At 34.2% G+C, this 26,760-nt stretch overlaps 1 protein-coding gene across 1 annotated transcript; it reads right to left on the reverse strand.

The window, feature by feature from the left end:
• Positions 1-24,913: 24,913 nt before the first annotated feature.
• LOC120090673 (zinc finger BED domain-containing protein RICESLEEPER 2-like) lies at positions 24,914-25,916 on the reverse strand. The gene is made up of 2 exons (XM_039048390.2): positions 25,829-25,916; positions 24,914-25,734 (listed from the first exon to the last, which is right to left on the reverse strand). Exons 1-2 carry the CDS (start codon positions 25,914-25,916, stop codon positions 24,914-24,916), a joined length of 909 nt encoding a protein of 302 aa, XP_038904318.2.
• Between the last annotated feature and the right edge of the window lie 844 nt (positions 25,917-26,760).

Consider the following 26,760-nt stretch of genomic DNA (forward strand, 5'->3'; position numbering starts at 1 on the left):
ATTTGTCGATACAAACACTCTGTTTTCTTTAGGATCATAAAAATAACCTCCTATCGTTCCCTTGGGATAGCCTATAAATAGGTATAACCTTGAACGTGGTTCCAATTTCTTAGGATTAGCCTCAAACACATGTGCTGGGCAACCTCAGATCTTAAGATGACGTAAACTAGTTTTACGACCTTTTCATAACTCTAAAGGTGTTATGGATCACTCTTGGAGGGAACACGATTCAGGATATATGCTGCAGTCTCTACTGTATAACCTAAAAACGAGTCAGGTAAGGAAGCGTAACTCATCATCGACCGAACCATGTCCAACAAGGTTCGATTTCTCCTTGGTGTACCAGGCGTTGAGAGTTGGGAAACTATTCCATGTTCTATCATATATTTCTGGAAATCAGAATCCAAAAACTCTCCACCTCGATCAGATCGAAGTGTTTTAATCATTCTATTTAATACGTTTTCAATTTCAACCTTGAACTCTTTGAACTTTTCAAAGGACTCAGACTTATGTTGCATTAAATAAACGTACCCATACCTTGAATAATCATCAGTAAAAGTGATGAAATATTCATAATCTCCCCTGACTCGCACATTCATCGAACCACAAAGGTTTGAATGCACTAGCTCTAGAGGCTCTTTGGCCCTATAACCTTTTCCAGTAAAAGGCCTTTTAGTCATTTTCCTTCAAGGCATGACTTGCTCACAGGTAAAGTATTTTCTTCTACCTTGCTTAGAAGTCCATCCTTCACCAATCTCCCAATCCTATTAAGATTAATATGCCCTAATCTCAGGTGCCAAAGTTGGTCGTTTTCTTTAGAAGAAGTTTTAAGTCGCTTATTTTGAGTTATGGTAGTTTTAAACATCTCTATGTTATGGAGGGCATTTGTTGCTAATGGCCTTGGCACATACAAATTACTTTTCAGTTGTGCAGAACAAATATCAACACCATTTTTCGAAATAAAGCCTTTATTAACAGAAAAATGTATTTGATAATTACATTCAAGCAAAGACTTTAAAGAAATTAAGTTCCTCTTTAACTCGGGAACTACATATACATCATTCAAAATGATAAACTTATTCTGTAAAGTGAACTGGAGACCTCCCACTGCCACAGCTGAGTCGACCTGCCCGATTCTAACTCGCATCGTCATCTCACCGTCATTAAGCTGTCGCCAGGAACTAATTCCATGAAATGAAGAACAAACATGGTTAGTGGCTCCAGAATCAATAATCTATGCAGAATCATCATTCTCCACTAAACAAGTTTCCAAAACTAGTAAATCACATGTACCTTGTTTGACCTTCTTCTTCTTAGCAAAATATCTTGAGCAATTCTGCTTCCAATGTCCATCCTGGTTGCAATGGAAACACTTTCCATTGTCAACTCTCATTGGTTGCCTACCCCGTGGAGTAGCAGGGTTGTGGGTTAGTAGGCACCTTCCTCTTACCACCCTTCTTCTTCTTCCACTTTCTAATGCCGGAGGAAGAAGGTGCAGATTTTGTTCCAGAGGTCGAACCTTTATGGAACCTTTTGGATGATGAAGCAACATTTGCTTCACCAACCTTCTTCTTCTTACTTTTCAGCAAAGATTGGAAGGTCTACAACTCATTGAGTAGAGTTTTAAGGTTGTAGTCAACCTTGTTTAGAACAATGTTGCTTACGAAATGAAGGAAGCTTTCAGGTAGCGACTCTAGAATAATGCTAACTTGGTTGGCCTCATTGATGCTCAACCCGTTCATCTCAGCCATGTTGAAGTGGACCATCATATTGAGAAGATGTTCTCTCCTTCATCTATGAATTAAAGATGTACTTAAGAACGTCGTGCCTGAGTTGCGCAGACGGTTGTCCGAACATTCCCTTCAGGGACTCCATGATCTCGCATACAGTGATCATGGGCTCATGCTTTTTTACCAAAACGTCATTAATGCTGGCCAAGATATATGTTTGGGCCTTTTCATTCACTCGTGTTCAGTGCTCATACGCTTCTTGAATGTTTCGAGTAGCGGTAAGAGGTGGAATAGGAGGTCACTCCTCCGTAAGAAAAAAGCAGAGGTCATCAATTATTAATATCGTCTTAATGGTATTTTTCCAACTAGCGCAATTTTCACTAGTCAGTTTATCAACGGTAAGTAATGAAAGAGTAGCGGTAGCCATATTAAAAATGCTGAAAATTGAACAAACTTAATAAGTCTACTTACATTAAACCACCTTTAGGAAACCAATTATGTTTTAGCAAAATAGTCTAGTGTATCCTAAGAGACATCTATTTTGCAATGATGCTCCAGCGAAGCAGGATAAAGTCATCCTAGGGTGATCAAGTGCCCTTTCACTGGAATGAGACAATTTCAACTATTAGACAGAAACAACTCCTTGGAACTGACTCTAATAGTCACCATTGTTTGGTCCAAAATTTGTTAACATCCTTAACAATTATGTGTAAGTGTAACCTCTTATTTTAGGTCCTAGAGTGTCGCCCTAATGAGCAAACCTTAAGGAAAAGCTGATTAGGACAAGAGACTAAAGCAACTCTATCCATTTCTGGAGATCAAATAAAGAGTTGTGCAAAACTGCCATCCTTTAGGGGGACACCCATGATGCCATAAGGCGATGCACAAACACTTTATCCAACCTAATGAGAGAGAGCAAAGGATTTGTTGTCACACTTCCTGCTCCCACTTAATATGAACATTCTCTCCATTCATCTTGGTATTGACCTACCCAAATTACACCCATAGGGGGACACTCCAGAGGTGCCTCGAGGCTGAGGATAGATCTCACGGTGTGAACTTTTAGGGAGAAACGTGTAGAAGTTAAAATGAAGTATCATATACCTCATTTACCTCCCACTAAATGTTCTACCTAGGGTTCATTAACTTAGAAAATCCGGCTACTGATTTTAACTAAGTGGTTTGTTTAATTTGCTAAAAAACAATACTTTCTTTTGATGATTAAACATGTTTGATTCAAGTCTTATTGAACTCTTTAACAGGCTTTCATCAAATTTTTATGCATGTAACAAATCTATCTAATTCACCTTTCCAGGTAGGTTTCCAAGTAGGGGTTCGAGGTTTCCATTGACTTAAGTACCCCAACCTAGCCATAACTAACCTTAGCCAAAGGGTCCATTATAGATACATTTGTTACATATTAATCTTTTATTAGAATCAATTTAATCCTATTAAACCGATTTAAAAGATGAAACTTAGTTTTCTAATCTCATTAGAAATGTGATCTTAGGTCTATTTAAATCAAATTTTAAAAAACTTTGAAAAGATGATTAAAACCTAAGATCTACATGCAACTCTTTATTATTGATTTTAGTTCTAGTTTCATTAATTATAACTTTTATAAAAAATGACATAATTAAAACAATTCATTACAAGAATGACATACACAAGTTATTTATAACTATTATAAATAAACCTAAGTGTCATGCTTCATGCAATGTTCATTCATTACTAATATATAACTTTTATATAATCCAAGTAATGAACTAAGGTAAAGCATACATTCCATACATATATTGAAAGAAATCACAAACGGAGATCTCCATAAGCAGCGAAAGTGGATTGTTCCAAATTTCAATCAGATTAAACACAACGATTACAGTCTTAAAACGAAAAATGAACAGATTATTTATCAATAGAAATTACAGCATGCTACAAGAGATTCAAGGGATAGAGTATGTGTACCTTTGAAGAACTATTCTTCAAGAATCCCTTGATCAGTCTTCAATGCGTCCAACAACAACACTCGAACGCAATGAATGGAATACCAACAGCACGAACATCTTGATGTTCCTCAAACCCAATCGAGTCCAACTTGATTCACAAACAGAGTAAGGACACCACCACAAGTGTTACCTTGGTATTCTCGGTGTGAGAATCCAGAAGTTGTGAGATCTGTATGATCTTGGATTGAGAAAGATAGGAGGTATGCAATCGAGTTGACGATCGAGTAAGTGGGAGATGAAATACTGTCTATCGCGTAGACGATGTACTTAATCGTTTAGTAAACGGCCTATCGCATAGACTTTGCTACTCGATCGTGTAGCAACGACAAGCTGAGTAACTATCGTATAGTCAACTCTAAGCGATCGTGTAGACTCTCAATGGCTATTGCTTAGTAAAACTCTTTTACTTGATACCTTTTTCCGTGAGAATTTTCGAATGGAACAACTACTAATTTTGGAAAAAAAAAATTTCTTTTATCTCATGGTTTCCATAAAACTTCCAATAACCTCTCAATCAATCGGTTATTAGAGAAAAAGAATTAATTATCATATAATTAATATATTATAAATAAATATGATAACCAACTTATCATATTATATTTATAACTTATAGTTTTAATATTTCATCTTATGAAACATATAAACCATAGTTCTTTTTCTATTTTATGGTACTTGATATAAATCATATTTATATCAATTCCTCCAATTAATGTATCTCATACATCATACCAATTATATAACGTATAATTGAAATTCCTCTTGTTAATTTGAACACTTCAAACTAACTCAAAATTTGATTCTCAACTTGAACCCATTGAGCTACTAAGGGGACCTTATGGACCTGTAGCTTGAAGCTCCAACGATACGTGAATAACTGACTAAACTCTTTAGTCACGAGATCCACCCTCCGTTAACTGTTGAACACTCCACTGAAGACTGACAGCTACACTCTTCTCACTACAGATATATTTCTGTGTCCATGTTAACCAATCAACAGTGCGATAGCCATTCACAAATCGCTCATAAGTACAGTTGGGCCAATTTACCATTTTGCCCTTGTAGTTATATCTAACTCCTTAAGTACCACTGATTCATCTAATGAACAATAAGTCATAGTCCTACTATGACTGAGTTCTCTCTTCCAAAGAGAGAGTGTGGCCACTATGTTCAAGACATGGAATCAGCCTTTAAAGGAATAATTTATCTATTTACCCCTGCTTCGGGGAAGGAGTGAATTCCATCCTGTGTAACTGAGTTCCTAGCTCCCCAATCAGACGAATCCCAAAAAAGGTAGGCTTGTTGAGTTGGTAATTTGGCCACTCTTACCCATACTAATAAAAGGACTGCCCTCATTGCTAGGAGTTCCCAAAACACTCAAGATTAAGATCATGTCACCTATGCTCATTTTAGTGAGATGTAAGCCTCAATTATCAACGACATTATATAAAGAGACGAATTAGCTCATGGTCCGGTCTTATACAAACTCTTTGTATAGGACACCCTCACTCACATGTCTCCACATGAATGGTTAGGATCAGTCCATTTGTAGCACCTTACAATACTTGTAAATATCTACAAAGTAGGCCGTATCCGTTGTGTCACCAGAATAAGGTATCTCTCCTTTATCCTTATACTACAGACCATTTAGGTTATTACTTATGGCATGATCCACTTGTATGTCTCACATACATGTTTAAGTTTACATGAAATAACCACGAATCTTAGTTTATTGGATATGAATAAATGCAAATAAAATAACATTTATTTCATTAATAACAATGTGTACAAAATGTTTATTAACTACGAGACCACCGGGATAATTGGGACACCAATCCCAACAACCTCCCACTTGTCCTAATGCCTCAGGAGACTAATGTACAATACATAAAAATAGTACAATATACAATAAACTAAGGCATACTCTATACCCCAGTATCATCTCCCACTTGCCCTAGACAGATGTCGCATGTGTCGTAGACCCAGACTCTTCAGATGACCCTTGAGCACTTTAGTCGTGAGAGCCTTTGTAAACGGATCTGCAACGTTGTGCTCCGACGCGATCTTCTTGATTATTACATCACCGCGATGCACAATCTCCCTGATCAAATGATACTTCCATTCAATATGCTTGTCTCTACAATGACTCCGAGATTTCTTAGAATTTGCCACAGCCTCGCTGTTATCACAATAGAGTGTGATTGGCAAAGACATATTTGGAAAAACTTCCAAATCTGTAAGGAACTTCCTAAGCCAAACAACCTATTTAGCAGCTTCACAAGCGGCTAGGTATTCGACTTCCATAGTGGAGTCTGCGATGCATCCATACTTGATGTTTCACCAAACTACAGCCCCTCCATTCAAAGTGAACACTCACCCTGATGTCGATTTTTGAGAATCTCTATCAGTCTGAAAGTTAGAGTTTGCAAATTCTTATCTCCATACACGAGCATATAGTCTTTCATTCTCCGAAGATACTTGATAATCATTTTGATTGCCATCTAGTGATCTAATCTTGGATTGGACTGATATCGAATGAAAATCCCTACTACATAGCAAATGTCAAGTTTAGTACATAACATGGCATACATGAGGCTTCCAATAGCTGAAGCATAAGGAATCCGTCTCATTTCCTTAACATCTTGATGTGTCTTAGGACGCTAATCCTTAGACAAAACAATTCCATGCCTGAAGGGTAATAAACCCCTTTTCAAATTCTGCATTCAGTACCTTCTTTATAAGGTTTCTCGTGTCATAGTGTCACTAGGATAAGGTATCCCTCCTTTATCATCATACTATAGACCATTTAGGTTATTACTTAAGGCATGATCCATTTGCATGTCTCACATACATGCTTAAGTTTACATGAAATAACCACGAATCTTAGTTTATTGGATATGAGTAAATGCAAATAAAATAACATTTATTTTATTAATAACAATGTGTACAAAATTCTTACAAACTAGAGACCACTGGGATAACTAGGACACCAATCCCAACATACATACAAGCTTATGTTATAACATTTATAAAGGAGGTACCACAGCAAACAGTAAAGCAACTCGAACTAAAAGGTAAAGGACACTACCACTTAGTTACCTTAGTATTGTCGGTGTGAGAACTTAGAAGTAGTGGGCTCTGGCTATTTTTGTTAGAGGTGTTGGGTTTTATGTCCTAAAAACTCGCAGTTTGTAAAATGATAAATATTTTCTATTATCAATATACTTATTATTGATCTCATAAATTGTATGAAAGTCTAAATCCAATAAACTAAGACCCATGACTATGTATGAGTACTTGAACTTTATGTGGAGACATAAGAGTGGATCGGGTTCGAGTAAATAGTCAAAATGATCTATGGTACATGATGAGGTTGGGTATCTTATTCTGGTAATACCATTGGATGCGGCCTACTCTATAGTTGTTACAAAGAGTTGTAAAGTGCTATATACGATGTGATCCTAATTCGTACATGTTATGACATGAGGAGTGAAGGCGTCCTATACAATGATTTGCATAAGAATAAGACCAAGAAATAAGTCACTCTTACTTTATAACGTTGTTTACTGTTTAAGATTGACTATTTCACCTAGATGAGCTAGATAACTCGATCTTAATCCTGAGCTAACTATGAGCTCCTGTTTATTCAGGATTGCCCTTAGATTTTCATAGTTGAGAGTTGGCTTAATGGGCCGGCTCAATAAGATTCTCATTTCAGGGGTAAGACCAGATAGATAGCTGGGGACATAGGGTGCAAGACGGAGTTCACGCCTACCCAATTTAGGGATAGGAGAAAGTTTGTTCTCTCAAGTACTGAATCCAGGTCTTGAATAAGGGGCCCCACCCTCTTACTGGGCTGAGAGAGTTTGGTTTGGTGATTGGATCAAAAACCAGTTGTTCATTAGAGGATCAATAGGGACTTAAGGAATAAGACATAATATCGGAGGTAAAATAGATATTTGATCCAGCCGTTATTACGAACAACCTATGAAGGGTCGACTTGTTGATTATGGTTAAATCATGTGGACATAATATATCTACAGTAAGGGGAGTGCAACTATGGGCTTTAGTGGAGTGACCCATTAGTTAACGTACGGGGATTAATTTGGTCTAATGAGTTTAGCCGATTAATCTCGGATCGTTGGAGTCCATGATCTGTAGGTCCGCGAGGTCCCCCTACTAGCTCGTAACGGATTAGCTCTAGAATAGCGTGATAAGTTAATTTGAAACGTTCAAATTAGAATTAAGGGAATTAGTAATTATATGAGATATAATTATGTTTAATTTAGAATTAAATGGAGTAGAAGAATTTATATATTTAAATATGATTTAAATATATAAAGATGGATATGTGTTAAAATTAATTTAATATTTGATATTAATTTAATTAAGTTTTATTTAATAATTAATTTATGAAATTAATTAAATTTTCATTTTTAAAATTAAAATAGATTTATAAAATCAAAATTTTATTTTTAGACAAAATTGGAAAAATTGGAAAACAAAAACACAAAAATGGAAAAATGGATTTTTCCATTATCCATTACCTAAGTAGCTCACACATAAAACATTATTTTGCCTTGTCTTCTCCAAGCATGAGCTGCAACTCATGCAACTCTTCTCTTTGCATGTTGATCTGCAATATAATGAAAAGATTGGAGTGAAAATCGGGCATGCAATCCATAGAGTTTTTGAGAGAAAAACTGGTTTGAAGAATGGTTTTTCAACAAGGTTGCTACAGTGAGCTTTTCTACTTCATTGATTCAAGCTTGTTTTGAGTCCCACAACTCAATCTAGAGCACCAAGAGAATAGTGGGGAAGATCTTGAGGTGGTCTGCAACAAGATATGGAGAAGATTGCAGCTGGAGAAGGAACTTTGAAGAAGTTCTACAAAAGGTATTCTTGAAACCCATTTTTTCTACAGAAGCATGCTTTATATTATGCCAAAATTAGAGAATTTGAGTGCTTAGATGATCCTTGTGCTTCCACTACTGTTGATACAATCCTACAATTGGTATCCGAGCATCATATAAGCATTCAATTCGGTTTAATTTTGGTTTTGTGGGTGTTTTATATGAGAAATATGAAACTGGTGCACTGATATGGTTTTTTGAGTTTTGGCTGTTTAATTCTCTTTAATTTCTCATTTAAATTTATAATTGGCTCCTGCTTGATGACCTTTAATGTGTTCTCAAGAGTCTGTAATTTATTTGGAGTCATTAGAGTTGAAATTAAGCTGTAAATCGAAGAAACAAGTGAGGGGTCGAGTTACAGTTCCAGAAAATCAACCTCTGTTCTTGTCGTCGTAGAGGTTCCAGTTGCTAAACGATCATCTAGTTCTAGACGCTACACGATGTGAAGAAAAGCTAGACGATCGTATAGCAATGGGCGCTGGTCGTTGTGATGTTGAACGCTAGATGATCGTGTACCTGCAGGAGCTAAACGATGCGTTCAATTTGCTATATGATAGCATTAAGCGATCGTTTAGCTTTGGTGTGGGAACTAAACGATACGTTGAATTTACTATATATGGTACTATGTGATCGTTTAACAACGATGCGTGCTAAGCGATTGATGAAGTGCCACGCGATAGCACTGAGCGATCGTGTAGACATAGTGCTAAGCGATCGTGTAGACATAGTGCTAAACGATGCGTTGAAGTTTTTATGCGATAGAACTAAACAAATTGCTTATCTACGATGCTGAACGATGTGATGATGTTCTATACGATGGAGCTAAGCGATCATTTAGCTATGACGGATACTAAAATGATGACATGGAGCACTAGACGATGGTGTTAAGCGATTCGATGAAGAGATATACATTAGCCTTGAGCGATTGTTTACTACAATTGTTTATCTTTGATCGGGAGCTAAATGATGCATTGAGCTGCTATGGGATAGCACTACTTGATCATTTACCTCTATGCGGTAGCTAAGCGATGTGTTGAGTTGCTATGCGATAGCACTACGCGATGTGTTGGGCAATGCGTTGAATGCTATGCGAAAGCATTAGACGATCATTTACCTTTTCGTGCACTATACAATCAAGCATTTACTAAACAATCTTGCAAAATGCTAGATGATGGTCGTCATTGCTAAATGATGAGACTTAACGAGATGTTGAACATGTGCAAGGGCTGCTGGTTCGACCGGTTCTCTTTTGGTCTGTTCCGGTTTAGCTTCGAATGGTTCTTGGTTGGTTCGATTCAGATGGTTCAGGTCTGGTTCAAGCTACTTGAGTTCGTTTTGGAGCGGTTCGAGCGGTCCGAGAGTGGTTCGGAAGCTGTTTTGTAATAATTAGGCTTATGTTTGCTTGTTTTTGCCAAAACTAAAACCATATCAGTATGTGTTTAATTATTTATGCATTTGATGTATGTTATAATTAAATAAATCTTTTATGTGCATATAGTATGCCATTTAGATTTACAATCCCACCATAGAAAGCATGTAGCATGCATTGAAAGTATATTATAATTTTTATAATATATAGTATGCATGTTAGGGTTTCTTGTATTTAATATAAATATTATATTAAATGTAGAATGCCTCATGTATGTTGTGGATGTTTAACATGTCTAAAATTCTATAAGTTATTATAAAATTGGGTTAGACAATTAAAATCTATAAACAACAGTTGCATACTCACGTAGGTTGACCACCTGTTTTAATTGTTAAAACTTATAAAACCTAGGTTACAAACTCAATCAGTATATAATCCTGTCTAAGGTTGGGGGTACTTAAGTTGACGGTTTATGGAACACCTCGTACTTAGGGATTATGGCCGAATTTTTTAGCGTTGATAACCGGTTTTATGGGCATACGTGAGTGATGTGAGTAATAAAATGGTTTATCACCTAGACATCGTAGGTTAAAATCTAATTATAAGAGTTATACTTGGATAAACCACATAGACTTAGGGTTGTTTTATTAGCTGAAAAGAACCTAAGTATAAATCTACCCAAAATAGAACAGTTCAGTTGCAGTTTAATAACTTCTATACGATAGAGTTATTAGAAAACTTCAGTGGGAGATTAATAACATATACGATATATTATTTTTAGCTCTCACGTCTCTAAGAGTTCACAATCCAGATTTAAGCGGTACTTCATATCACCCTGGGAGTTACCTCCCTACGGAGAGTATTTTTTAGCTTAAATCTAGATTTTGGTGAATAAGAGGAAGTTGTTCAAATATAAGTCTATTATACGATAAATAGATTTCAACTACCACGTCTCCATATAGTTTATATCGTGAGATTCATATGACGCTTTGTGTTACCTTGGGAGTGACCTCCCTACGGAAAGTGTTTTGTATGAGTCAATATCAAGGTAAACGAAGGAAGTAGTTCATAGTAAATGGGTGAAGGATATGTGTCAATATATCCTACAATCTCCTCCATTAGTTTGAACCATGAGATTCCTATGTTGCACCTGCTAGTTATCTTTAAGCGGCCCTTTGCTAGTCGTTTAGCGAGGGCTATCCCCACAGAGGGTTGTAACATAGGATTCGGAACAACCCAAGCTTCAATAAAATGAATAGGGTCTTATAGTTCCATCTTGGATGTTATCTTCTATTTCGGAGGCAAATTCATATCGTTCTGTAGGATCTGAAAATGGCGGGTCACACTTATAAGAATTACTAAGTTGTTAGTAAAGATCTTGACCGAAAACGATAACTAAACGGCTATAGGAATAAGAGTTATTCTGGAAACAATAGGAATTTCGGGGATAGTGTTTGGTCAAAATTGTTTGTTTTAGTGAAGGAGTATCTGACTGCCCCACGGTAGCACATATTCTGACTCACTAAAATATCGTTGCAAATAAATAATGGTTATGGGTACATTATTACTTTTTGCTAAAACTTGATTTTGGATTTAGTTAAAATTTGCTAATTAGAATTTGTTTGAATTTTATCAGCATGTCGAATTCTAGAATACTCACTTCCGATGTACATAACAGTAAAATCAAATCAACAAACAAATTATTAGCAGTTGATTATACCAAAAGAGTTTTAACAGAGGACTGTCCTCTATCTCCCAACTCATCTAAAATTATGAATTATATAGATGAGGATGTTGAATTCGAACAACAAGATAAATATGATTTACTTGTTATTGAAGCATGTTTAGTGGAAAACGATAAAATCTGGATAATTGATTCAGGTGCTGTTAATCATGTATGTACGATCTCACAGGAAACAAGTTCCTAGAGACAGTTGACAGAAGGTGAAACAATCTTTAAGGTAGAGACCGGGGAGATTGTTTCAGCCAAAGCAGTTGGAGATATAAAGTTATTTATGGGAGATAAGTACATTTCTTTGAAAAATGTATATTATATTCCTTTTATGAAAAGGAATCTAATATCTGTCTCCTGCTGGCTAGAACAAAATTATAAAGTTTATTTCGAAAATGGTGAATGTTCATCAAAATAGGTAATAAACAAATTTGCTCTGAAAATTAAGAAATAACTTGTACATGTTAAAACCAACTAAGGTCAAAGCTGTTTTGAACATAGAGATGTTTAAACCAGTTAGAACTCATAAGAAAAGGAAGATTTCTCTAAATGCCTATCTTTGGCACTTGAGACCGAGTCACATAAATCTTAACAGGATTGAGAGATTGGTTAAGAACGGCCATCTAAATAAGTTAGGAGACAGTTCATTACCACCATGTGAGTCTTGTCTTGAGGGTAAAATGACAAAAAGATCTTTTTCTGGAAAAGATCTTAGAGCCAAAGAAACCCTAAAGCTGATTCACTCAGACCTTTGTAGGCCTCTAAATGTTAGAACAAGAGGAGGGTTTGAATATATCATCAGTTTTATAGATGATCATTCAAGGTATGGGCATATTTACCTAATACACCAAAAGTCTGAAACTTTTGAAAAATTTAAAGAGTATAAGGTTGAGGTTCAGAACCAATTAAGTAAAAATATTAAAACACTTTGATCGGATCAAGGTGGAGTATATGGACATAGAATTCCATACCTATTTGATAGAACATGGAATTCAGTCTCAACTCACATCCCCTGGCACACCCCAGCAGAACGGTGTGGTAGAGAGGAGAAACAGAACCTTGTTGGACATGGTTCGTTCCATGATGAGTTACACTCAGTTACCAAATTCTTTTTGGGGACACGCAGTTGAGACTGCGGTGTATATTTTGAACATGGTTCCCTCGAAAAGTGTTTCTGAAACACCTTACGAGCTCTAAAGAGGATGTAGAGGAAATCTATATTACTTCAGAATTTGGGGTTGTCCAGCACATGTGTTGGTGCAAAATCCTAAAAAGTTGGAACACCGTTCACAAGTGTACCTATTTGTAGGCTACCCAAAGGAAACAAGAGGTGGTCTCTTTTATGATACTCAGGAAGATAAAGTATTTGTATGGAAAAATGCAACCTTCCTGGAGGAAGATTATATAAACCTCACAGTAAGCTAGTAATAGAAAAAATGTCCAGAGAAACGAAAAATGTATCAATAAGAGTTGTTGATCGAGCAGGTCCTTCAACAAGAGTTGTTGATAAAGCAGGTCCATCAACAAAAATTGTTTATGAAACTGATATTTCACATCCTTCTCAAGAGTTGAAAATGCCTCGTCGTAGTGGGAGGGTTGTGCAACAGCCTGACCGGTACATGGGTTTAACTGATACCCAAGTCATCATACCAGATGATGGTTTAAAGGATCCATTGTCTTTTAATCAAGCAATGAACGATGTGGACAAAGACCAATGAATTAAAGCCATGGACCTTGAAATGGAATCTATGTATTTCAATTATGTCTGGGATCTTATAGATCAACCGGAAGAGGTAGAACCCATCGGTTGCAAATGGATCTACAAGAGAAACCTTCTCTTCAGTTGCCATGATAAAGTCTATTAGAATACTCTTGTCCAAAGCCACATTTTATGATTACGAAATATGGCAAATGGATGTCAAGATAGCTTTTCTGAATGGCTATCTTGAAAAGAGTATCTATATGTCTCCACCAAAAGGGTTTATGTAGCAGGGTCAAGAGCAAAAAGTTTGCAAGCTAAATCGATCCATTTATGGATTAAAACAAGCTTCTAGATCCTGGAATATGAGATTTAACGTTGCGATCAAATCTTATGACTTTGAACAAAATGTTGACGAACCCTGTGTCTACAAGAAAATCTTCAACAAAATTGTCGCTTTTCTGGTGTTGTATGTTGATGATATTCTACTCATTGGGAGTGAGGTGGAATATCTAGCTGACATTAAGAGATGGCTGGCTTCACAATTCCAAATGAAAGATTTGGGAGGAGCACAGTATGTTCTTGGAATCCAAATAGTTCGGAATCGCAAGAATAGAACATTAGCATTATCTCAAGCATCTTATATAGACAAGATGTTGTCTAGATATAAAATGCAAAATTCCTAGAAAGGATCTTTCAGGCATGGAATTCACTTGTCTAAGGAGCAGAGTCCTAAGACACCACAAGAGGTTGAGGAGATGAATTGAATTCCATATGCATCTGCAGTTGGGAGTTTGATGCATGTAATGTTGTGTACTCGTCCTGACATATGCTATGTCGTAGGAATTGTCAGCAGATTTCAGTCTAATCCTGGTCATGACCATTGGACTGCTGTTAAAAACATTCTCAAGTATCTTCGGAGAACGAGAGATTATATGCTCGTGTATGATCCTAAGGATCTGATCCTTACTAGATACACCAATTATGACTTTCAGACCGATATTGATTCAAGGAATTCAACTTTGGGGTCAGTATTCACTCTGAACGGAGGAGTAGTTGTGTGGAGAAGCATTAAGCAGAGTTGTATTGTGGACTTCACAATGGAAGCTGAGTATGTTTCTATATGAAAATCAACAAAAAAAACATAGTTGATCCATTTGAAGGTCCTCTCGGCTAAAGTGTTTGAAGGTCACCTATTAGGATTAGGTCTACAAGCTTTGTATCAATAGGGCAAGTGGAAGAATTGATGGGTATTGTGATGCCCTAGTTTATTGTATTTGTACATTTTATTCTTTCCATGTAAACTCAACATTGTATATATTTGTATATATTGATCCATTGGAGTTTTAGTCCAAGTGGGAGTATTGTTGGGTTTTATGTCCTAAACTCCAATTGATGGGTAACATGTTCATAATAGAGACTTCCATAGTGGAGTAGGCAGGAGTTCACAACTCACTCAGGATTAAGGTCATGTTACCTACGGTCATCCTAAAATAAAAGTCTCTATTATGAACGACGTTATATAATGAGACTAAACATTTCGTAGTCCGGTCTTATATAAATTTCTTTGTATAGAATATCCTCGCTCGCATGTCTAATACATGAATGATCAAGATCAGATCATTTGTAGCACTTTACAATATTTGTAACACCTACAAAGCGGGCCATACTCGTAGTGTTATCAGGATAAGGTATCCAGCCTTATCCATATACTATAGACCATTTAGGTTATCACTTAAACATGATCCACCTGTATGTCTCCACATACTTGTTTAAGTTACAATGATAACCTTGGATGTTAGTTTATTAGTTTGTGGTTAATGCAACGAAAATATCATATATTTCATAGACAGAGTGAATAAAATATCAAATATTAATAATCACATAAATGTTTGTTCATACAAGGTTTATAAACTATAGAACCCTACGAGATTTTGGGCATCAACCCCAACAATGAAATGTTTGTTAGTTTAAGAGATGTTCAAATATGTTATGCTAAACTTGAAAATAACTTGTATGTGTTAAAACCAACTGAGGCAAAAGCTATTTTAAATACAGAGATGTTTAAAAAAAAATAGAAACTCAAAATAAGAAACGAAAGATTTCTCCTAATCCTTATCTTTAGCACTTAAGACTTGGTCACATAAATCTCAACAGGATTGAGAGATTAGTAAAGAATGGACATCTAAATCAGTTAGAAGACAAATCTTTCCCACCATGTGAATCATGTCTTGAGGGAAAGATGACTAAAAGATCTCTTTCATAAAAAGGTTTTAGAGCAAAAAAATCTTTAGAACTTATACATTCAGATCTTTGTAGACCTATGAATATTAAAGCTCAAGAAGGATATGAGTATTTCATCAGTTTTATTGATGATTATTCCAAATATGGCGATTTTACCTAATGCATCATAAGTTTGAAACTATCAAAAAGTTCAAAGAATACAAGAGGTTGAGAACCTATTAGGTAAAAGAATTAAAACACTTCGATCAGATAGGGGTGGCGAGTATATGGATTTACGATTCTAGAACTATTTAGTAGAACATCGAATTCAATTCCAACTCACTACACCTGGTACACTACAACGGAATGGTGTAGCAGAAAGGAGAAATCGCACCCTATTAGACATGGTTCATTCAATGATGAGTTATGCCCAGTTACCTCAGTCCTTTTGGGGGCAGCAGTGTAAGCTGCCGTATATATTTTGAACATGGTTCCCTCAAACAGTGTTTCAGAAACACCGTATGAGTTATGGAGATGACGTAAAATTAGTTTACGTTACTTCAGAATTTGAAGATGCTCGACACATATGTTGGTGCAAAACCCTAAGCAATTGGAAAGGCGTTCAAAAGTATGCCTATTTGTAGGATACCGTAAAGAAACAAAAGGTGGTATATTTTATGATTCTTAAGAAGATAAAGTATTTGTAATGAAAAATGCTACATTCTTAGAGGAATACCACATAAGAAATCATCAACCTCGCAGTAAACTGGTATTAAATGAGATGTCCGGAGAATCTACAGATAAATCCACAAAAATTGTTGATCAAACTAGTCCTTCAACAAAAGTTGTTGGTCCATCACATTCTTCTCATAAATTTAGAATGCCTCAACGTAGTGGGAGGGTTATTCAACAGCCTGATCGTTACATGGGTTTAACAGAAACTCAAGTTATCATACCTGATAATGGCTTGGAGCATCCATTAACCTTTAAACAGGCAATGGAAGATGTAGTTAGAAACCAATGGATAAAAGCCATGGACCTAGAAATGAAGTCAATGTACTTCAATTTTTTCTGGGAACTTCTAGATCAACCAGATAGGATAAAACTTATTGGTTGCAAGTGGATCTATAAGAAAAAGCGAGATCAAACTAGTAAGGTGCAAAGCTACAAAACTACAATGCCAGACTCGTGGCAAAAGGTTTTACCCAAAGAGAGGAGGTAGACTATGAAGAAACCTAAAAGGTTTTACCCAAAAAGGGGAGGTAGACTATGAAGAAACCTTCTCTCCTGTTGCCATGATTAAATCTATTAGAATACTTTTATCCATTACTGCTTTTTATGATTATGAAATATGGAAAATGGATGTCAAGACAGCCTTTTTAAATGGTCAACTTAATGAAAGTATTTTTATGTCTCAACCAGAAGGGTTCATTAAATAGGGTCAAGAGCAAAAAGTTTACAAGCTTAAAAGATCCATATACAGGTTAAAATAAACATCTCGATCCTAGAATGTAAGATTAGATACTGTGATCAAATATTATGGCTTTGAACGTAATATTGCCGAATCTTGTGTTTACAAGAAGATGGTCAACAAGACTGTAGCTTTTCTGGTACTTTATGTTAATGATATCTTGCTCATTGGGAATGAGACAAGATTCCTTGTTGACATCAAGAGATGGCTAGCATCACAATTTCAAATGAAAGATTTAGGAGATGCACAATATGTTCTTGGAATCCAAATTGTTCGAAATCGCAAAACAGAACGCTAGCAGTATCTCAAGCATCTTATATTGATAAAATGTTGTTAAGATATAATATGCAAAATTCTAAAAAATGTATGCTGTCTTTTAGACACGAAATTCATTTGTCTAAGGAACGGTGTCCTAAGACACCTCAAGAAGTTGAAGGAATGAAAAAAAAAGTTCTTATACATCAGCAGTCGGGAGCTTGATGTATGTTATGTTATGTACATGCCCAGACATATGCTTTGCAGCCGAAATAGTCAGCAAGTTTCAATCCAATCCTGGACACAACCATTGGATTGCTGTTAAGAACCTCCTCAAGTATCTTCGGAGAATGAGGGACTATATGCTTGTGTATGGTCCTAAGGATTTGATCCTTATGGGATACACTGATTCTGATTTTCAGACTTATATAGATTCTAGGAAATCTACTTTGAAATCATTATTTACTTTAAAATGAGGAGCTATAGTGTGGAGGAGCATCAAGCATTGTTGCATTGCCTACTCCACTATGGAAGCTCAATATGTAACTGCATGTGAAGCAACTAAAGAAGCAGTATGGCTCAAAAAATTTCTGACTGATTTGGAAGTGGTTCCAAATATGCATCTGTCGATCACTCTGTATTGTGATAACAGTGGAGCAGTTGCCAACTCAAAGGAACCTAGACGCCATAAATGCATAAAATACATCGAGTGAAAGTACCATCTCATAAGGGAGGTAGTACACCAAGGAGATGTGATAGTCACGAAAATAGCCTCTGAAGATAATCTTGTTGATCCATTTATGAAGGCCCTCACGGCTAAAGTGTTCGAGGGTCACCTGGTCGAACTGGGACTACGAGCTTCCTAAATCTAGGATAAGTGGGAGAATGTCAAGGGTATTTAGATGTCGTAGTTTATTATATTTTCTCTCTCTCTTTCTCAACATTGTATATTTGTATATATTTGTAACTCACTTGAGTTTTAGTCCAAGTGGGAGTTTGTTGGGAATGTCCTAAAACTCGAAGTTCGTAATTTTTAAACCTATTCTATTTTGCAATAAAAGTATTATTGAGACTTCATTCAATAAAGGTGTTACTGAAGTTGCGTTATATTATAAAATTCAATAAACGAACCCATGAATATATTATGAATACTTAAACTTTATGTAAAGACATAAAAGAGGATCAAGTTTTAGTATATAGCCAAAAAGGTCTATAATTATATAGATGAGATTGGTCACCTCATCTTGAGGAAACTATAGATGCGACCCACTTTGTATACTGATACAAACGATGTGATCTCAAAATTATTCACGTGGAGACATGCAAGTGAAGGCATTCTATGCAAAAGACGTTTGTATAAGACCGGACCACAAAATAGTCCCTCTCTTTTTTATAACAACCATTTACTGTTAAAATTGACTATTTCAAATCGATGACCTAAGGTAACTCGATCTTAATCCTGAGCTAACTATGAACTCCTTGTTGGGGTTAATGCCCTAAATCTCATAGGGTTCTATAGTTTGTAAACATTGTTGAACAAACTCATTATGTTTTAATAAAATATATGATATTTTATTCGTTGTCTATAAAATATATGATATTTTAGTTGCATTAACCACAAACCAATTAGTTAACATCTAAGGTTATCTTTGTAACTTAAGCATGTATGTAGAGACATACGGATAGATCATGTTTAAGTGATAATCTAAATGGTCTGTAGTAGATGAATAAGGCTGGGTACCTTATCCTGATGACACTTAACATCATTTTTAGGGTAAATCAACAATATATCGATAATATCATCAATATTTTTAATATTTTGATAATATCGTCGAAAAATCCACGATAATTTGACTTTGGATCATTTCTCTACCTTAATTAATATATTATATAGTCTTTATAATTAGCCTGGCTGGTTGTCAGGCACTTTAGCAACATAAAGCAAATTTTAGGGGTTTTTTTTTTTTTTTTTTCCAAATTCCTAGTTGCATTATTTTCATTTTTTTTTTCTTGTCAATACAATTTCTTTTTGATTAATTACCATATAATTTATCCTTTTTGTTTTTTCTCCCTCCCTCAATTACAACCATCATCTCTCTCACCTTATTTATTTTTTAATTCTCTCACTTATACATTTTTCATTATTATATATTTATAATTTATATTTTGTTATCTTTTCTTTCCCTGGTCCATAATCACATCTCTTTACCTTTTTATTTATTTATTTTTTTTTTTTAAAGTTCCCCTTTCTGTTTTTTTCTTTCTTTAGTTTTCAACTTTTTTGTATTGAAAATTTAATTTACATTTTAAAATATATTTAAAATACACACTTTTTAGGAATATATTGAATGTAAACTTGAACCAAATTGAACATACTTAATTGTAAATTAGACTACTAATTCATTTATTCTAAACTGTTGAAATAAATATTTAATTCAAAATCATTTTTGGATATTCACAATTATCCGTTATTTCATTACCAATCATATATGGTTCTAATTATTCTTTTATATGCTTATAGTTATAGTTTCTTACTTAAATAATTTTGTTCGAATTTTTTCCAAAAAAAATTCACAATGTTTTTTTTTTTTAATTTTCGTGATATTCATGATTTTTCTTGGAATATCCTTCAATATTTCCGTAAATTTGAGTTACTGATATTTACATCAATGATATTTTCGTCCTTGGGAATGAGTAAGGGATGCACATTTCCTCATTTGGTATAAGTTTTGAATCTTTAGGCATAATTCCATGTATCTTTTATACCCATGAATGATACTCATACAAAAATGTGACTTTTCTTGATGTCTATTCTCTCTCTTCTTTTAATACATGATTTTTTTTTTTGTATGTTATTAAAATTAATTAATTCAATCTTCTTAAAAAAATAATCAATTTAAATGAATTAAATCAAAATCAAATTTATAATTAGAAACTTATATTAACATTTAAATTATAATATTTGAATTTAACCGGTCCAGTTTCATAAATTAATTAAGTGTTTTTCGAAATATAAATAATTTTTTTAGAAAAGAATAATATATATATATATATAATTTAGTATAATATTATTATTTGATTATTAAATAATTAATTTTGCTCAAAACTATCAATTGAATTTATTGTTTATCAATTATTCTATTAAAATTAATAGAGATGTCATGATTAAATTTATAAATTAAATACAAAGACAATTTATTCCTATAAAAATTCTGATAATATTCTCATGACCAAACACAGTCATCTTTATTTCCCAACAATCATATTTTCATGTTTTTTATTACAGACATCCTTAATTCCTGTGCACCTATAAAACCTTAAACCAAATGACCATTTAGTATTTTCAAATGTACTAATGGAAAATTTTGTTTTCTGTTTTTTTTTTTTTTAATCTTTTCAATATGTGGGTCCTCTATCTACTATTTTTCTCTTTTTACTAAATATTCATTTGGACTTCATGAGCACTAAAACCAAATTGACAATTGGAGTAGTAAGTCATGTATTTTTAAAGTTAAATTATACAAGAAATAACCAATAAACTTTGTACTTAGTGTCAAAATATCTTTCAATTCTCAAAAGTTTCAAAAATACTCTTAAACTTAAAAAAAAAAAAAGTTCAAAATTATCTTTACCATTAGTTTTGTATGGAAACCGTTAATGTTCTATTTCAAAACACCCTTAAACTTCCAAAAGTGTCAAATGACGTACCCTTAAAGTAAAATTAAAAAAAAAATTATCCTTACTTTTAGTATATGAACATAGACTATATCATTAAATTTTCAAAAGTTAATACAATAATTACCCTTACTTTTAATACTTCGCATAAAAAATATCACTTTCAAAAGTAGCTTCAATAATCTTAGCATAAAATCGCACAAAAATCTAAAATCCCAAATCTCCTCCTAAAACATATCAAAGAGATAAATAGCCAAATACAATAATGACGTATTTGTCTATTAATGCACACTCAATTATCTAATATACAAACTTATTAAAACATTTAAGTCATAAGGTCTCCTTGATGCTTCCATTATTATTCTTCTTTTTGTCATAATCTATATAAATTAATTGAAGGAAGCAATTTTCGTGTTTCTTTTTTATGAGATAAACAAGTGTGAAACCATGAACAAGAAAGAGAGTAAGAGGAAAAAAAACTAGAGAAAATAACATAAATTGTAATAGGAGAGAGAAACAAATGGTAAGAATATTCTAAATTTTTATGTTTTTTACGGTGGTAGTACTAATGAAACTTTTGAGACTTCAAACGTATTTTTGCAACTATGTATTAACGACTTCTATTCATATATTAATAGTAATATTTTTTTAAAAAAAGTTTAAAGAGTAGTTTTTAAACAAAACATTAATTGTTTTCATCTATAAAATAATGATAAAGGTATCTTTGAACTCATTTTAAAAATTTAAGGATATTTTTGAAACTTTTGAAAATTAAAAGATATTTCTAACACGAAGTACAATGTTCAAAGATATTTTTATAATTTAACCTATCTTTTAACGATAATGAGATCACTCACATATTTCTAACATCGGATCCTCAACACTATTTACTCTCCCTCCCTTATTCACACTATTATATATTCACTATCCCTCCCTTCTATGAAAGCAAACCCTTTGAACTAAAGGAACCATATAGACAAGAAAGAAGATACATGGAGGTGAGAAAGAAGGGTGGTGTGTTGACGATGTCATTGTCAGAGGTAATATATCTCTTTGTCTATGTTGACAGTGTCATTGTCATAGGTAATAACACTAAACTCACAGAACAACTCATACAGACACTTGACATACACTTTGCACTAAAAGACTTGGACCAACTTCGATATTTTCTGGGAATTCAAGTACACTATCTTGACTCAGGCATACTGATAAATCAGTCGAAATATGTAGATGACTTACTACACAAACTTCATATGTCTGATGTGAAACCGGTATTCTTGCCAATAGTCAAAGGAAGGAAACTGTCCAAGGCTGATGGACAGCCCCTCTCTGTACCGTTTATATATCGCAGCACTATCGGAGCCCTTCAGTACTTAACGCATACTCGATCGGACATCACTTATGCTGTCAACCAACTAAGTCAGTTCCTTCAAACTCCAATCGATATCCATTGGCAGGTAGCAAAAAGGGTACTTCGATATATTAGTAGCACAAAACACTATGGACTCTACTTTCAACCAAGCTCGAATCTACATATATCTGCCTACTCGGATGCTGACTGGGCATCCAATCTTGATGACAAGAAATCAGTGGCAGCCTACTGTACATTTGTAGGAAATAACATCGTCTCCTGGTCCTCGAGGAAGCAAGCAATAGTAGCAAGGTCGAGCATCGAATCTGAATATAGAGCACTTGCTCATGCCACTTTTGAGGTCCTTTGGCTTCAACAACTACTAGGTGAGATGGATTACAGTCAAACACTAGACCGACCATATGGTGTGACAATCTAGGAGCAGGAGCCTTAGCTGCAAATCCGATGTTTCATTCTCGAACCAAACATATCGAAATTGATCTTCACTTCATCAGAGACTATGTTCTAAAAGGAGATATCAATATTCGCTATGTACCATCGACCGACCAACTTATTGACTGCCTCACAAAGCCACTCAACAACATATACTTCTATATATTATGAGCCAAACTAGGAGTACTTGAAGTACCCTCCAGTTTGAGGGGGGATGTTAGAGAATAAATTAGGAATGGAAAAAGAGAAAGCAAAGGTGGAAGAAGAGGAAGGTGAGTCACCATTTAGTTAAGAATTGGATTTGCCATTCACCTATCATGTAGTGCCATGTGTATTATTCTCATTCCTTGTATTATTACTATTGTAACAAACTAGAGCAAGCTTTGTATAAAGGAAATAAGGTTGTAGCATTCATTATTCATTGAAACAAATACAAAAGAAAAAGGAAGTCCAAAGGACTCAAAAATTCCTAGCACACTTTGATCTTCAACCATAAGATTTAGTTGAGAATCAGTTTTTGGATTAATTTGAATTGTTCAAATTAATAGAAGGATTTAATTATATATGGTATAATTAAGTTGTTTCAATTATATATGATATAATTGTCATAATGTATTTGATACATTATAGCTTAATAGGAGGAAATAAATATTTGAATGAGATTCAAATATAGTTTCTATGAATTAGATTCATAGTTGTTAAATTTAATATAAATAAGATTTATATTAAATGCCATATAAAAAGAGAAAAGAAACTATAATTTATATTGTATATGATACAATATTAGATTTACAGGTTATATTAGGGGTGGAATCGGTTCGGTTCGCTTCGATTTGATGGCCGAACCGAACCGAACCACTTTTGTATATACATGAAACCGAACCGCACCGTTTGTGCGGTTCGAATCGAACCGAGCTGAACCGGTTCAATTCGGTTTGGTTCGGTTTCAAGAATCGATTTGAGTTTTTTTTTTTTCCTTTTTTGCTTTTTTTTTAAAAAACCTTTTGTTTTCCTTTTTTTTTTTTATTTGTTTTGCATTTTTTTAAAACCTTTTTTTGGCCTTTTTTTAAAACTTTTTTTTGCCTTTTTTTGCCTTTTTTTAAACTTTTTTTTTTGCATTTTTTAAAACTTTTTTTTTTTGCCTTTTTTTTTAAAAAACCTTTGGTTTTCTTCTTCCTTTTATTTTCCTTCTTCGGTTCTTCCTTCCAAGTTCCACTCTCTTTTTTTTATACTCTAAACATAGTTTAAATATCAATCCAATAATCCACAATAAGAACATGTCACATAACACAAATCTCTAGCACAATCCAAATGACTACAATAAAAAGTTAAAACTAAAAGTTCTGCAAAGTACACAGCACAAATCTCTTAAATATCAATCCACATTCACATTAACTCATAAAAACATATCAATCCACAATAACTCATAAAAACATATCAAATCAATCTACAATAACTCATAAAAACATTTCAATCCAAATGAATACAATAAAAAGTTAAAAACTAAAAAGTTCTCCAAAGTAGAAATACACAATACACAAGTCACATAAAAGCAAATAACAAGCTAAAACACTAGTGTTGAATTCCAAAAGTCCAATCAATACAAACAAATTTATTCGCTTGTCAATCATGATTCTCCTTCTCTTTGTTTTTTGCCGCTCCGTTCAATCCTGTTATGAAAACTAAGAAACAAATCACAAACTTGTTAGTAGTTACTATAATAAATATATGAATAAATATGTTAATATATATATATATATATATATATATGTTTAGAATATATGAACCTTCCTCTTCATCTTCAATTTCCTCCAAGTATTGTCGTAAACCAGTGCTAATTTGTTCAGAACGTAACCAATTTTATGCACATAAAAGTGCCTCAACATTGGTTGGAGATAATGAGGTACGAAAAGGATCAATTACTCTCCCACTAGTGTTGAATGCGGACTTAGAAGCAACTGTGGATATCGAAACTGCTAAAAGATCTCGTGCAATTTTGCTAAGAATCTTATATCTAGAAGAATTTCCCTTCCACCAATCTAAGATACAAAATCATCTTCACGTTTAACACGAGGCTCAAGTAAGTAAATATCAACTTCTGAATCCACACTTTGCGAATCATCTTCATCCAAATCTTCAAAATCAAAACGGAAAATCTCTGAAGCACTTGCACTTGAAGTTCTAAATGGAAAACTTTTAATGGTACATGAAGATTGACCCTTATTAGCAACTGATAGTGACAAATTGTATTCATTGAACAATACTCTCAAAACACCCTCTACCTTACTTCCTATGGCTTTTGCCACATCAACATAAAATAATTGATTTAGGCAATTCAAAAGAAATTTCATCTTATAACGAGGATCCAAAACGAAAGCAACATACAAGAATAAATTTTTTCTATCTCTATTTCCCCAATACTTATCAAACTTTTCTTGCATTTTCGTTGCCATTTCTTGCAAAAGCACATCTTTAGGACCAGTTGCACTTGAATATTTTCTGATGCAATTCTGAACAATACTAATCTCATGAAAGATTGTATTGGAAGTAACATACAAAGACCCTGAAAGCCTAACAGTTACTTCATAGAACACTGAGAAGAATTTGATAAATATTCTCGCAATTTCCCAATCCCTGGTGGTTGGTTTTTCCTCCTCATTCATGTAGACTGTGTCATAGTCTTCTAACCTCTCAAATGCCTTTTCAAATTTTACGGCAGCCTCAAGCATCAAATAGGTAGAATTCCATCTAGTTGAAAAATCATGACACAACATACTTTTACTATCTATGCTCTCCTCTGTGATACACTTCTTAAATGTGACAAGTCTAGTAGGAGAAGATCTAACAAACCTCACAGCATCTCGAATTCAAACCAATGAATCATTAATTCTTTTAGCCCATCGCATACAATTAAGTTCAATATATGTGACAACATCTAACATGCAAGAACTTACCATCTAACACCAACCCATGCTTAAAACGTTTTTTCAAATAAGCAATGGCAGTATCATTTGACGAAGCATTATCAACTGTCAATGTCATAACCTTTTCAATACCCCACTGTTTTAGACATTTCTCAACCTCTTTTCCTATCGTCTCCCCTTTATGATTCTCAATTTGGGTGAAAGTAAGAATTCTTTTATGTAATTTCCAATCTTTACCATAAAGTGTGCAATCAAAACCAAATAGTTCATATTTTGGATTGATGACTACGTATCGGTTGTGAGTGACACTCTATATCCTTCTTTCACAAAAATGCCCTTCAACATCTCTTTTGTGTTATCATAAATTCCCAAAATATCCTTAGCAATTATTTTTCGAGAAGGAAGAACAAAATTAGGTTCTACTAACGTCAAAGTCCCATTCACAAACCTCCTAAACCCTTAGTTCTCCATGAATTTAAATGGCAACTCATCTATAATAATCATCTCAGCAAGTAGTCTACGAGCACTCTCAATAATAAACATCTTGTAACTAAGGGATGAATGTGATTGTGTCCTTGTTCTTAAAAACTAACTTAGTTTGTGTTACATCTAACTTAGACTTGTTAATCTGATAAGGATTTTTTTTACAGTAGTGTTCAATATGCATTCTCATAGTTGAATTTTCATTCTTTCTAGGATGACATGCATACACCATACCACAATAGTTACATTTAGCATGCGGATCATCATCACTATATTCAGAATATTTAGTAAAGTGATCCCATATCATAGATGAATTTTTCCTCTTTCGTCCACTTATATGCTTTGAAACTGTCTCCCCACTTTCGTTTTTTCGTGGTGGTAGTGGTAGTGATGGCATCACAACAACATCATCATTGGAATCGTTGCTCTTGCTCAAGCTCATTGTGATAGATAGATGGTACCTATAAAGGGAAAAATAG

The sequence above is a fragment of the Benincasa hispida genome, chromosome 11 (genome assembly GCF_027475165.1).
Source record: "Benincasa hispida cultivar pf3 chromosome 11, pf3_genome.v1.1, whole genome shotgun sequence".
In the NCBI taxonomy this organism is placed as follows: domain Eukaryota; kingdom Viridiplantae; phylum Streptophyta; class Magnoliopsida; order Cucurbitales; family Cucurbitaceae; genus Benincasa; species Benincasa hispida.

Bases quoted from the DNA above. Each gene is read 5' to 3' on its own strand.
- LOC120090673 (XM_039048390.2), bottom strand. From the start codon at position 25,916: ATGACATTGACAGTTGATAATGCTTCGTCAAATGATACTGCCATTGCT. The intron at 25,735-25,828 runs GTAAGTTCTTGC...TTTGAATTCGAG, and splicing joins GCATGGGTTGGTGTTAGATG to ATGCTGTGAGGTTTGTTAGA.